General features: G+C 32.0%; 1 protein-coding gene across 9 annotated transcripts in view; it reads left to right on the top strand.

The window, feature by feature from the left end:
• The window catches only part of RPS6KA6 (ribosomal protein S6 kinase A6), a 199,826-nt gene that overhangs the window by 137,104 nt on the left and 47,779 nt on the right, over positions 1-14,943 (top strand). For all 9 annotated transcript variants that reach the window (XM_041740158.1, XM_041740155.1, XM_041740161.1 and 6 more), the window contains 6 exons: positions 141-178; positions 7,288-7,430; positions 10,604-10,674; positions 10,908-10,996; positions 11,772-11,830; positions 14,569-14,671. In XM_041740158.1, coding sequence (XP_041596092.1) covers positions 141-178; positions 7,288-7,430; positions 10,604-10,674; positions 10,908-10,996; positions 11,772-11,830; positions 14,569-14,671 — 503 coding nt within the window. The remainder of the gene's footprint in view (positions 1-140; positions 179-7,287; positions 7,431-10,603; positions 10,675-10,907; positions 10,997-11,771; positions 11,831-14,568; positions 14,672-14,943) is intronic.

Genomic DNA, 14,943 nt, shown 5'->3' with positions numbered 1-14,943 from the left:
CTCGTGGGTTTTAAATTAATAATTTAAATATTTTCTAGTACATGAAATATACTATTTTAAAATTTATGCACATTTTTATGTAAATGTTATATATAAAAATATTTTATTCTATTTTGTTGAATGTGATTTTTGATTTACAGCATTCTGCTTGATGAAATAGGACATATCAAATTAACAGGTATGTGAATGTTCTTATTTTGCCCTAAGCCCATTTTATAGTTTTATATATTCTAATATATATATATTTGTCTCAGCCTGTTTTCTTTTTCCTTGACTTGTATTTTATTCATCTCTTTAGTGAACTCAAATTCATTTAAAAGGTAGATAAGATAGCTCTCAATATGTTCTAATGTTATACCAAAAAATATGCAACAGAGTTACTGTCCTAATTAACAAATGACATTTGGCTTTCTAGGTAAAAACACATCATCTTAGTTTTATTCTAGACTGAAAAATTTACCCTAAGTAGTTATCACCCTGAAATGTAGTGAATTATAAACTTTTAAACCAAGTGTTTTAGAATCAGAGGTTCAATTTTTTCTGTATTTATAAAGATATTTTATTTTTCTTTATTTTGAATATTGAGGGTTTACTATAACACCAGATGCTAATCCTCACAGGATTCTTAAGTATAAAATATCTTTATTACACCATTTTTAAAAGCTTTTATTTTAAAATAATTTTGGACTCACGGTATGTTGCAAAAATAATATTGAAAGGTCCTGTGTACTAATAACCCAGTTTCCCTCAATGGTGACATCTTATAAAACTGCAGTGATAATAATCAACCCACAGAAATTGATTTGTATAATACAACTCACTGGACTCTATACTTTATTTGAATTTCACTAGATTTTGCATGAATTTATTTTTGTTTGTATATAATTCTATGACTTTTTATCACATGCACAGATTTGAATACCACCACCACAATCAATATGCAAAATTGTTCTACAACTACAAAAAAACTCTCTTGTGCTGCCCATTTACAGTTATACCCTCCTTCCCTCCACCCAAACTCCTGGCAACCACTTATCTATTCTACATATCTGGTTTTGTTATGTTGAGAGTATGATATAAATAGAACCATACAGTACCCATCCTGGGCATTTGTCCTAAAGAAATAAAAACTTATGTCCACATAAAACTCTATACATGAATTTTCATAGCAGCTCTATTTATAATAGCCCAAGACTGGAAATGTCCCAAATGTCCTTCAAAGAATGAATGGATAAACAAACTGTGATACAACCATACAATGGAATACTACCCAGCAGTAAAAAGGAAAGAATTCTTGATATATGCAACAACTTGGATGGACTCAAGGGCATTATGCTGAGTGAGCCAATCTCAAAAGGTTACTTATGTTATAAATAGATAGTAAAATCTTTATTTAATTATCAGAATGTTAAAATGAAGATGTGGTCTTTACAGAGAATTTTGGACCAGTACACTTTAAAGGTAAGTTGCTTTAAATTCTTAAGTATACTGCTTCAGTGTAAAACTAAACTATAATAAAGCTGTTAACTTGAAAGCTCAGGCAGTTGTGATAAAGTTCAAATAAAGTTTAGTAAATCTTTCTTAGTCATAACCTGATTCTCTTTTTCATATATAATTTTTTTTTAATTTTTATTTATTTATGATAGTCACAGAGAGAGAGAGAGAGAGAGGCAGAGACATAGGCAGAGGGAGAAGCAGGCTCCATGCACCGGGAGCCTGATGTGGGATTCGATCCCGGGTCTCCAGGATCGCGCCCTGGGCCAAAGGCAAGCGCCAAACCACTGTGCCACCCAGGGATCCCCTCTTTTTCATATATTAAAGAAGAAAAGTTGATTTAAAGGGATTGAAAGAGGAAAAGGGAAGAAAAATAATAGAACAGTAGAGTTTTTTTTAAGATTTTATATATTGCATAATTTTTATTTTATACCAATCAACTTTTGTGCAAAGCTAATTAGAATTTAATTATTTTCATTTTTTTAAAATAAATTATGCCTGTTTTGTCAGGGGTTGAGGAAGGTAAGTAGGAAAAAAAGTAGAATAAATCCTACCTATATCTCTTTTCTACATTATGATTAATTGGTGAATAATGATGTCAAATTGCTTTATATTTAGTCTTGTAATGTGAATTCTGCTTTTATAGCTTTTGGACTTAAATTGGCTGTGGAGAAAGGAATAGTTAGAATAAATGCAAACTTACAAACAAAGGACAAAGCTTATAAAAATAAAAAAATGATTTATATATATTTTTTAACAATTCAGTCTATTTTCTTTAAAATGGCATAAATATTTCTTTAAAGAAAGTATACAATAATAAATATTAGATAATTTATACTGTTTTATAATTACAGCCTAATTCAGAGTTTTTTAATGAGTAATAAACATATGGGTTTAACCTTACAACATTCCAGTAAGGTTGGTTAAAGTGTGACCATTCACAGCAAATATTCTAATACTTTACTTTTTTTTCCATTATTTCCTTTAACTTATTTTCCTTCTATCCTTCCTTCCTTCCTTCCTTCCTCCCTCCCTCCCTCCCTCTTTCTTTCTTTCTTTCTTTCTTTCTTTCTTTCTTTCTTTCTTTCTTTCTTTCTTTCTTTTCTTTCTTCTTTCATCTTTCTCTTTTTTCTTTCTTTCTTTCTTTCTTTCTTTCTTTCTTTCTTTCTTTCTTCTTCTTTTTCTTTTTCTTCCTTTCTTGCTTTCTTACCTTTTGTGTGTCTTTTCTTCCCTCTTCCTCTCCCTCTTTTCCTCTTGTCCTTCTTATCTTCTTCCTTCCATTTTGAGTATTACAGTAAAAAATACCAGATCGATTGCTGTTTATCATTGAAACCAGTGGGCTCTAATGATTTAAGAATGTCTCATATAACAGAGTCTTTCTCAACATTGTTTCTTCTTAGGCTTAGGAGGAAGAATTAGGTTTTCCTTAATCATAAGAGAGGGACAATATCTTTCTTTTTACCAGTCCATTTTAAAAATTCTCTGAATAAAAGGAATAGATGCAATGTTCAACAAATTACTCTAGAATGGCAGTGAACTATACAAAGGTTCCCTGATATGACTATGGTTTGAGCCTAATTGACCTCATACCAAGAATATGAATGCATAGCAGAAGACCAATAGAATGAGAATACCCCCAAAATATCTGCATAAATGTCAATATATTATTTATATTGTTTGTTGTGTCTCATTTTTTTCTGTAACACCCCACCTCATAGTCTATATAAAAACTAACTATATGATTTACCTGGTTCATAAAATAATGTTTATTCATAATATTCCATTAAAAGCTTTAAATTGAACATACAATTGATTTCAACTGTCTCTGGTTACTATAATGTGTTTTTGGAAGGACAGAATTCAGGGTAATTTCTATAAAGAGAAGGGAGAAAAAATATACAGTGTCAGAAATTTATATCACACGGTACTTGATTGGATATTTAAGAGAGAATGTATACATAAAATTAATTTTAATAATTTTATGGTTATGCAAATTATTCAGTGAGATTACTTTTACTCATAGTAAATATTTATGAAATCATTGTCTCTAGGCACATTTTGAAAATTTGAAGTCTTAGAGTCATTTAAGTATACAAAGATATACTGACCTCCTCCTAAAAAAAAAAGCCCTTATAAAGCTGCTTTCTGTATTTTGTTTTCAAAGTAGTGGCTTGGAAAAATCACTGCTTAACTTATATATCTTATTTAATCTTGTAGCTAACTCTTACTGTAAAACTTTTTGTCAATTGATTACTGAGCAAATTCTAGTGTTAAATGTCAGTTTTGTCAGACAAGTACAGCAGAGGACCTGTATGGAGTGGTATAAATCTGTGAAAGGTAATGGAGGATAAGAAAATTCTCTTCCCTTTCTCCTCCTCTCTGGAATGGCCAAAGAAGCCAGTGTTCTTCTCTTACAAGGTATGTCGTTATATTCAGCTGAACTGACCTCAAAGACTAGCTTTCATTACATTTAATCTTTGAAATGGAATGCACAAGAGTTTAAAATTCTCAAAATATAGACAAAGAGAGTAGTAGTACATTGAAAAGATTTTTTTAAATTATGGTAAAAATAATGCATTAAAGTCATTATTCAAGGATAAGTGATTTTTAAATGAAAATATTGAACATGGTTAGAAAATTAATTTTGAGGGACCCTAAAATTAATTATTCATGTTGATATTTTATTTTAAGAGAGCAATTTAGGACTTAAAGATTTATTTTCCTTTATAGAATTAAGGTATAATTTACGCAGGGTAAAACTCATTCTTTGGATCCTTGTGGTGATGGAATTTTCCTGTATCTTGACTACATCCTTCTCAATACTGTGGTTGTGATATTGTAATATAGTTTTGTAAGATTTTACCATGGGGGAAACTGGGTAAAAGGTAAATAGGATGTCTTATAGTATTTCACATGCATATGTGAATTTGCAATGGTCTCAAAATACAAGATTTACTTTTTAAAAATCACTTTTTAATCTATACTTTTGCAAACTTTGACAAATACATTTATTTTATTCCTACCACCAACGTAGAGATAAGAAACAATTCTATCACCGTCCAAAATTTCCCCATTACAAGTCAATACTCCTTTTTATCTTAGACAAATATCAGTCGGCTTTTGGTCCCTAAGGTTTTACCTTTTCCATGATGTAATGTAAACAGAGGCATAGGAGTAAATTGCCTTTTGAGTCTGGCTTCATTTACTTAATATACTGCATTTGAGATTAATCTATATTGTGTGTTTTATTTTTTATTGCTGAATGGTGTTCCATTTTATGATGATGCCATGGTTTGTCTAATCCCCAAGTAAGGGGTATTTGGCTTGTTTCCAGTTTTTGGCAGTGATGAATAAAACCACTGTAAATATTCATGTGCAGGTTTTATCTGAACATAATTTTTTTTATTTCACTTGAGTAAATACCAAAGGAGTGGGATTGCTTGGTCATATGGTAAGTGTATTTTTAACTTAGTGAGAAACCTGTAAACTGTCTTCCAAGTGGTTGCACCATTTTGCATACCCATCAGCAGCCTATGAGACTAGTTGCTCTGCATCCTTGCCATTACTTAGTATTGTCAGTTTATTTAGCTCTACTGATAGACATATAGTGGTATTCTTTGGGGTTTTAATTAGAATTCCCCTAATAACTGATGAGAGTGAGCATCTTTTTATTTCTTTGGAGAAGTATCTGTTCAGATCTTTTGCCCTTTTAAAAAGAGTGGGTGGTTTGTTTTCTTATTATTGAATTTTGTGTTTTTAAAATATATTCTGAATATAAGAGCTTTATCATATATGCAGATTACAAATATTTTCTGCAGCTGCAGTCTATAACTTCTTTTTTTCTTCTATGAACAGTATCTTCTGAAGAGTTTTGATGCTGGTAAAGTCCAGTTATCAACTTTTTTCTTTTATGAATTATACTTATGATGTTGTATCTCAGAAATACAAGATCACAAAGATTTCCTCCTTTTATTCTTTTGGAAATTTTAAAGTTTTAGGTTTTACATTTTCTGTGATTCATTTTTGGTTAATATTTATGTTACAAGGATTTTTTATATTAATATCCTATTGTTCTGGCACCATTTGTTGAAAAGAACTTAACTTTCTTCATGGAATTGCTTTTACTCCTTTATCTATCTATCTATCTATCTATCTATCTATCTATCTATCTATTGATAGTCAGATGTAATGCAGCACATATGATCTTAAAAAAAATCACTCCACTTTGAATAATTACATAATAAAATGCAAATGACTTAATGGGGAAACTGAGGTTAGAGGTTTAACATTCAGATATATAATGAGACCACAAAAGGAAGACAGGAAGTTGACAAAAATGACAACATTACTTTACACTTCTAAATGTGAAAGAATATATAAACACTACAATAAGTAGGAAACTTACCTCGATAATATCCTGAAATTTGCTTGTAGAATTGTTTTCAGAAAGGTTACAGTTTGTTTAGTTATTGTGAAGTAGTAGAAGATAGATTATCTGGAATTCTGAGGAAGGTTGTAACACTACAGGTAGATAAGAATGACTCATAATACACCTGGTGAGCTGAAATAGCTGGCAGATGTTTGGGGTATGTGCATGTGTCTATTTCTACTTGGTTGCTTCAGCTAGGTGCAGCTAGAAAACAGCTAGTGTTTTCTTGTAGACAAAATTGCAGGTAAACCACACATTAGCCAACCCCATTTGAAACTTATGCTCAAATTGTTTCCTAATGTATCAATCATATTGTAACAAATTTGCATTTTCAAAACAAGCATTATAGTAGACCTATATGTTTTCTATTCTTGGACTTAGTCTACTCACTGTCCTTTTGCATTGATATATATCAACATGCATATCAATATATATTGTCATGTATGTATGACATATCTATGTCTATACTTTCTCCAATGCCAAACTGTCTTGATTACTATAGCATTATAGTAAGTATTGAAGTGAGGTAGTATTAGTCCTCAGTGTTTTTCTTCTTCAAAATTATTTTGGCTATTGTATTTCCTATAGTCTTTTTTATAAATTTTAAATTTAGTTTTTTGATTTTTATAAAAGAAATCTTGCTGGAAGTTTCATTGACTCTGAATATTGGCTTTTAGTAGAATTGATATATTTAACAATATTGAATCTCCCAAACCATGCATACGATATGTTTCTCCATTTATTTAGATTTACTTTGATTTCTTTCATCAGTGTTTCTAGTTTGCAGTATACATATCTTACATATACTTTGTATATTTATACCTGTGGATTTCATGTGTGGATTTTTTGGTGGTATTATAAATGGTACTTTGTGAATTTCAGCTTACAATTTTTCATTGCTATTACATAGGAATAAGATTGATTTTTATATATTGGTACCTTTAGCTCTTGAAAGCTTTAAACAAATGGAAGCTTACCAAAGCCAAAGCATAATTGGTTTTTTAGTGTTTTAAAAAATGTAAGTTACTCTCTTCTTTTTGTCTTAGTCTGTTTTAAAACTTAGATCACTATGAAAGCTTTGATTTAATTATTGACCTCTCAGAATTGCTGAATGATATTTTAGTATAGACATGAAAACATGTATTTTGATGATGAAAATTAAGTAATCTTTAAATGCTCTTAAAGAGTATCTTTATGAAATATTGGCCGCATTTCATTATTTGTCTCACAGGAGAGCTTTCTTAAGAGTAATTATAGGCCATCCATGAATTGTTTTAAGGTCTAACATATAATTTTATTTCTTTTGGTATATTCTATTTTCTGAATATCTTCAGATATATTTTTGTGACACATTGTTATTACAGATTTTGGTCTCAGCAAGGAATCAGTTGATCAAGAAAAGAAGGCTTACTCATTTTGTGGTACAGTGGAGTATATGGCTCCTGAAGTAGTAAATAGGAGAGGCCATTCCCAGAGTGCTGATTGGTGGTCATATGGTGTACTTATGGCAAGTACTGTTATTTTTTAAAATTTTGCCAATATAAAGTTAATATTATTTAAAATGTTAATAAATTTTGCAATATATCAGGAGAGAATAGAGTTTTTATAATTTATGATTACTAAAAAACTTGTGACTGGCTAGGTGTTATACAGTAAGAATTGAGGATTTAGTATTCTGATTTCTTTAAAGTTCCTAGATTAAAAAGTAAAATGGCAGCATTCTTTTATAACCCATTCAAATATAAAAGTTAGAAAAAGGCTTACCAGGTTTTAGATTTCAGAATACTATGTTTAATTCTCACATGGTATTTTAATTAGATATCACAGAATTTATCACTTTACCATAAACTGTCTTACTGTCTAATTGTTCCATGCATGTCCCTAGAAAGATTGTAAACTTCTTGAGGAGAGCAATCATATTTCATACTACTTTTCATCTCCCATGATACCTAGCATAGTCAACATACAAACTGACTAATTTGGTATAAATTAAGAATAGAGGGCACCCGAGTGGCTCAGCTGTTTAGTGCCGCCTTCAGCCCAGGGCCTGATCCCTGGAGACCCTCCCTGCATGGAGCCTGCTTCTCCCTCTGCCTGTGTCTCTCCCCGCCACCCATCCCATGTCTCTCATGAATAAATAAATAAAATCTTAAAAAAAAGAGCTTGTGACCTTTAAAAAAAATAGAATTTGCAGTATTAAGTAGGGTGATAAATGAATAGCTATTGAATCAATTTGCCTGTATAACCCATCTTGCTGATAATCTATTTTGATGATAATCCATTTTCCCTATTTACTACTAAATGATATACTATATATTAAAAAATAAATGACATACTATATAACACATCAATATATTAAGGCCTATTATAAACCTGGCATTGGGGAGGGCAGTGGAGTAGGAATAAACTGGCAGTACAGTACTTGACGTTTTTCATCACCTAAGAAAACATACAATCTGGCTGGGGAAACAATTGGAACAGCTAAATAAACTGTCTGACAGTATACCTTAGGAATTCAGGCAAGAAATCATATAAGTTGATTTAGGAAAAGTGGAAGAAGTGGAACTTAAATTAAGAAGTATGGAGTGGGCCTGGGTGGCTCACTGGTTGAGCGTCTGCCTTCAATTCAGGTCATGATCCCGGGGTCCTGGAATCCAGTCCCACATTGGGCTCCCTGCAGGGAGCCTGCTTCTCCCTCAACCTGTGTCTCTGTCACTCTCTGTGTCTCTCATGAATAAATAAAATCTTAAAAAAAAGAAGCATGGATAAAATTTAAATAGCTCCAATTCAAGAAGGATAGTATTGTGATCATATTAGCAAAGAACTGTAGAACCAATTAGAATATTAGAATAGTAGTGGAAAATGAGGGTCATGGTGGAGGAAATGAGACGATAAGCCTATCAACATATGTATGCAATTCTCTGAGTAGTAGGAAACTTTTGTAGATTCTTTAACGAGATGATAATTAGAGAAAAATGTATTTTAGGAAGGAAGAAGTGACTGATTTTAATACCTGATTTAATGTCACAGATGAAGGAGAAGGAAAAGGTCAAAGATAATGAAACCTTTACAATTTATGAACTTTAAGGAATTGAAAGAATAAAAGTTCAGTAGAAAAGAGATAGTTGGGATGGAGAGCTGGTTTTAGAAGTGGAGAAATAATTTATCTATAACATGTTGCATAGGTTATTATAGGTTTGTGGTTAACCCCTTGGTGGTAATAAATTAGGAATAGGAAGTGGAGAAAGGATCAGAATCACCTGGAGATGTTAAAAAAAAAACTACTCAGTCAGCCAACATACAGTTTAATTTAAGGGGGAGTTTTGATTACAATATAATATATTCCTTCCTTTTGTCCTTGCCATTACCACCTCTACTCCTTCAGTCCCGAGTGGAGAGCTGTAACTTTAGGTTTGGATGTAGGGGACTGGAGCTTGAGAACAATAATCCCTCTATATGATACTTTCTTTTTTCTTCTTTCACTTTCTGTGGCTCCTACCCCTACTTCTTAAGTATCCAGTTGAAAAATATTACTATAGATTTGGGAGGGAGAACTGAGACTTGAGAGAGATTGAAGCTGGAACAGATTTGAAAGTCATCAGTATATAGGAAAGAGTTGAATGGATAAGCTAACTAAGATTGTAAATTCAGATAAATGAGCAGAGGACTGGGGTGCCTGGGTGACTCAGTGGTTGAGCCTCTGCCTGTGGCTCAGTGCGTGACCTCGGAGTTCTGGGATCAAGTCCCACATTGGGTTTCCTGCATGGAGCCTACTTCTCCCTCTGCCTCTCTCTCTCTGGGTCTCTCATGAAGAAATAAATAAAATATTTAAAAATAAATAAATAAATGAGCAGAGGACTGAAGCCAAAGCCATTATTCAATCTAAGTTCAATATTTAAATATTAGAGAAATAAAAAGTTTTCCCTTTAGTGAAATCTAATGATCTTAATGTTTAGATCCAGTCTTTTTTATACCATTATTTAATGTTCTAATTACCACATTGTTGTTAAATCTCTTAGGGAAAATGCTTTTTAGCCATGTGCAACTGTCTCAATTTTTTTTCAAGATATTGGTGTTTGTGTTGTAGCCTCTTGTTCTTTTTTGATTGGTTTTTATTGGGGGGGGGCAGTGAGGAGAATGAGAATGGTTAATCTTTTTTTTTTCCTTTTCTTTCACTAAAGACTAGTGATATTGAGCATCTTTTCATGAGCTTATTAGCCTTTTGTAGAGCTTCTTAAGTTTTTATTTAAATTCCAGTCAGTTAATATATATTGTAATATTAGTTTCAAGTGTACAAAGCATGTATGAATTTGAAATGGTTCAGTGCTTATCTTTATTTTCCATTCATTGTTAAATGTTTGCTTTAAAGGCATATTTTTTTAAAAGAAATGTTGTGTGTCTATTTTCAGATTGCTTTGATTTTGTGAACTTAGCCAAATTAGACAGGACTGAAAAAATTGGTTGGTTTCATTTCCTACAGGTCACCTATTAATTGGGCTACATGTAATGGGGTACCAGAAGTGTATTTCTTTATTTGTTACTCTTCTGGTCTTATTTTGACTTATCATGTATATCCTTCATGATTTGATAATCATGTATTAGATGTCTCAAGATTTTTCCTACAAAATTTTATTGTATATTCTAAGTTCTAAATTATGTGTTACTTTTTGTTTGTTTCAGTTTGAAATGCTTACTGGTACTCTGCCATTCCAAGGTAAAGACCGAAATGAGACCATGAATATGATATTAAAGTAAGTGTAAACACTAGTTTTTTCTTTTGGGAAAAATTCCTTGCTTTCAGTTTTGAGAAACTTGTTTTCAATTGACGGAAGAGTATTTTTTCACACTGTCATATTTTCTTCTCCTACCATATAAAGGACATTATTTGTCATTGTTAAAGCATTCTTTTAAATTCTTTTTGAGGTTTGTCAATGTAAAGAGTGGCTAAATTTAAGTGAAATTTTTTTAAAATCTTCTTTTTCAGAGCAAAACTTGGGATGCCGCAATTTCTTAGCGCTGAGGCACAAAGTCTCCTAAGGATGTTGTTTAAAAGGAATCCAGCAAATAGATTGGGTATTCTTTATTGTATTATATTGTATTGTCTTTTATAACAATACACTGCATGTTTTAGGAGGATAATTGTAACTTCAAGCTCTCTGGCTTAATTCATTTACTGATGCTATATATTTATACCTAGAAGTTTGCATTTTGTATGTACATAGATCCAGTAAACTCTTATGGCCATAATTTAAAAATGGAGTAGTCTACTTATTCAAAACTACTGTTTAATATCATTTTGTATATTACGTGGTTTGCCTTTTTAAAAATAATTCACAGAATTATCCCTTATATAGGTAATCCTTTTGATATTTGAAGATAGTTATTTTGTACCTTCCAGTACTCTTCAAGTTAAATATATCCATAGCCTCTTGTTATTTGCCCAGTTTCTGGTAGCCTTTTCCTGGATCCAGCTGTGATCCTATTATTTATGTACTTGTGTTTAAATTTCAATGTCTATTCTGTTGAACTTTTTAATTTGGCATTGAGATACAGCTGTAAGTTGAATTGTGAAGAAAAGAAACTACAATTTTGATTATGTTAAAAATTATTTTGATTCAATTTGGAAGGCATTTCAGTATTTCATGATATTTTATGTGCTTCAATGTGTACATCAGATATATTTTACTGTATTAAATTTAAAAAATCACAATAAAATATCAGATAAAAATCATAAAATTTTCACTGCAAGGAATCTATGATATGTGTATATTCTTGAGATAACAGCAGAGAAGCCAGGTAGAAACATTAAAAGTATTATAGTAGTAAAAAATTATTTCTTTTTTTATAGGTTCAGAAGGAGTTGAGGAAATCAAAAGACATCTTTTTTTTGCAAATGTTGACTGGAATGTAAGTTCAGTAGAAACTATGTTACTGAGTGACTAATATGAATTAACACTGAAGAATAAAATGGTCATATTAGGACTTTGTTGATAAACTTAATCCTATTGTTTTGTTTTTGGTGTGAGATTTTTATTTAGAGATATAGATGTCATGGCAATTACCTTGAACCAAATGTGTGTGGATGATATTTAGTAAATTTCTATTACCCATATGTTTTATCTATTAAGTATGGTTACTGTTCTCCCCTATTCTCAATTAGGGAATGTGGAGAAGAAATAGAAAGGGGTAAGGGGGTGAATGATAAGGCAAATTCTTAAAGAAAATGAATTCTAATTCGAAGAGGAGAGTAACCACACTTAACCGATAAATAGCTCTGTACAGCAATCAACAAAACTAAAAGGCAATCTAAGGAATGGGGAAGATATTTGCAGATAACATAACTGATAAAGTGTTAGTATCTAAAATATATTAAAAACATATAAAAATCAATACCCAAAAAATGAATAATCCAAAATCTGGACAGAAGACATGAATTGACATTTTTCCAAAGACATCCAGATGGCCAGCAGATACAGAAAAAGATGCTCAACATCACTCAGTGAAATATCACTTTACACTAGTTCAGAATGGCTAAAATCAACAACACAGGAAACAACAGGTGTTGGCAAGGATGTAGAGAAAGGGGAACCCTCTTAAATTGTTGGTGGGAATGCAAACTAGTGGAGCCACTCTGGAAACAGTATGGAGGTTCCTCAAAAAGTAAAAAATATAACTACCCTATGACTTAGCAATTGTACCACTAAATATTTACCCAAAGGATACAAAAATACTGATTTGAAGGGATCCATGCACTGTAATTTTTATAGCAGCATTATCAACAGTAGCCAAAATATGGAAACAGCCCAAATGTCTATCAACTAATGAATGGATGGCGAAGTGGGGTGTATATATATATATATATATATAATGGGGTACCAGAAGTGTATTTCTTTATTTGTTACTTTTATATATATATATATATATATGTATATATATACATATATATATAAATAGAATATTAGTCATCAAAAGGAATGAAATCTTGCCATTTGCAACTACATGGATGGAACTAGAATGTATTATGCTCAGCAAAATAAGTTAGAAAAAGATACCATATGATTTCACTCATATGTGGAATTTAAAAGAACAACACAAATGAACATGGTTGGGGGAAAGAGGCAAAACAAGAAATAGACTCTTAACTATAGAGAACAAACTGAGGGTTGCTGGAGGGGAGGTGTGTGTGTGTGGGGGGGGTTAAACAGGTGATGGGTATTAAGCAGGGCACTTGTTAGGATGAGCATCAGGTGTCGTATATAAGTGATGAGTCACTAAATTCTACACCTAAAACTAATATTGCACTATATGTTAACTAGCTGGAATTTAAATAGTTGGAAAAATTATTTTTTATAATTGTAAACTGCATAATATAAGCCATCAATATCAATACCCTAAAAGGGGGAATCCCTGCGTGGCTCAGCGGTTTGGCGCCTGCCTTCAGCCCAGGGCATGGTCCTGGAGACCTGGGATTGAGTTCCACATTAGGCTTCCTGCATGGAGCCTGCTTCTCCTTCTGCCTGTGTCTGTGCCTCTCTCTCTCTCTCTCTCTCTCTCATGAGCAAATAAATCTTAAAAAAAAAAAAAAGGAGTCTGCCCTATGTCATATGTGTTTGCATCCCTTTTTTGGTGTCCTTGTATCCTCTTGTCATTTTTTTTTTCTAATACTTGTCTACTCGTCCTTTCTCCTTAACTAGACAAAGGGCAAAGTCTTTTTTTCCCATCATTCTTATATCTAAATAGTTTATGTTAATTTCTCTTAATTTAAATAACAAAAGAATGGAATGTTATATATCAAATCAATGAAAACCAAAGTAATTCTCTATTAATTTTCCCCCACTATGGGACTGTGACCTTTAGAAAAGCCGATTTTATTAAATTTTTTTTTAATTTTTATTTACTTATGATAGTCACAGAGAGAGAGAGAGAGAGAGAGAGAGAGAGAGAGAGGCAGAGACACAGGCAGAGGGAGAAGCAGGCTCCATGCACCGGGAGCCCGATGTGGGATTCGATCCGGGGTCTCCAGGATCACGCCCTGGGCCAAAGGCAAGCGCCAAACCGCTGCGCCACCCAGGGATCCCAGAAAAGCCGATTTTAAAAGAGAGGAGTAGATTTTCATGTATTATAAAATGTTTTAAGAGTCTTTCAAAAATAAATTTTAGGAAGTTAAATTATTGACAAATCATATTTTTGTTATAGAGTAAGAGCCCTAAATAGTGTTTTTTAGGCATGTTTTTATGTAAAAAAATATTTTAGGTGAAATATATATTTCTTGAAGATAATCTATTAGTTTTGAAATTCTTGAATGTTATTAGTATTTGTATATGGTTGCATTGTGATATATTCTACATGGTTATTTTATCTATGAAAATTCAAGTCAGTTTTTGATATCCAAAACTGAACATCCTTCATTGTGAAAGCAACTTTTGGCACCACTGTTGTTTCTTGGTCTCATTTGACTGGGCACATTATTTCTCAAATTTTTAGTATTTGGTTAACAGGTATCTGAAGACTTTTAAAATTTTAGTTATTAAATTGTGAGTCTTCTGTTAAGGACTATGAATTTTATGTTCTGCTTTCCTTTAAAAAATACAATAATTTTAAAGTGTTAATATGATTTTGTATTATCTTGTTGATATTTTTTCTAGAGATTATATAGAAGAGAAGTTCAACCTCCTTTCAAACCTGCTTCTGGAAAACCAGATGATACTTTTTGTTTTGATCCTGAGTTTACTGCCAAAACACCTAAAGGTAATGCATGTTTATATGTAACATCAGACCTTTTAGTTCAATTAAATGTTTAAAAATAAACTAGGGGGGTACACCTGGGTGGCTCAGTGGTTGAGCATCTGCTTTGGGCTCAGAGTGTGATCCTGGAGTCCCAGGATCCAGTCCAGTTAGGGCTCGCCTTGGGGAGTCTGCTTCTCCCTCTGCCTATGTCTCTGCCTCTTTGTGTGTCTCTCATGAATAAATAAAATCTTAAAAGTAAACTAGCTTCTTAGATAAAAACTAAATGAATTTTA

The sequence above is a fragment of the Vulpes lagopus genome, chromosome X (assembly GCF_018345385.1).
Source record: "Vulpes lagopus strain Blue_001 chromosome X, ASM1834538v1, whole genome shotgun sequence".
Lineage (NCBI taxonomy): Eukaryota > Metazoa > Chordata > Mammalia > Carnivora > Canidae > Vulpes > Vulpes lagopus.
The sequence above is the reverse complement of the archived record's forward strand: the minus strand, read 5'-3'. Positions and strand labels throughout refer to the sequence as shown.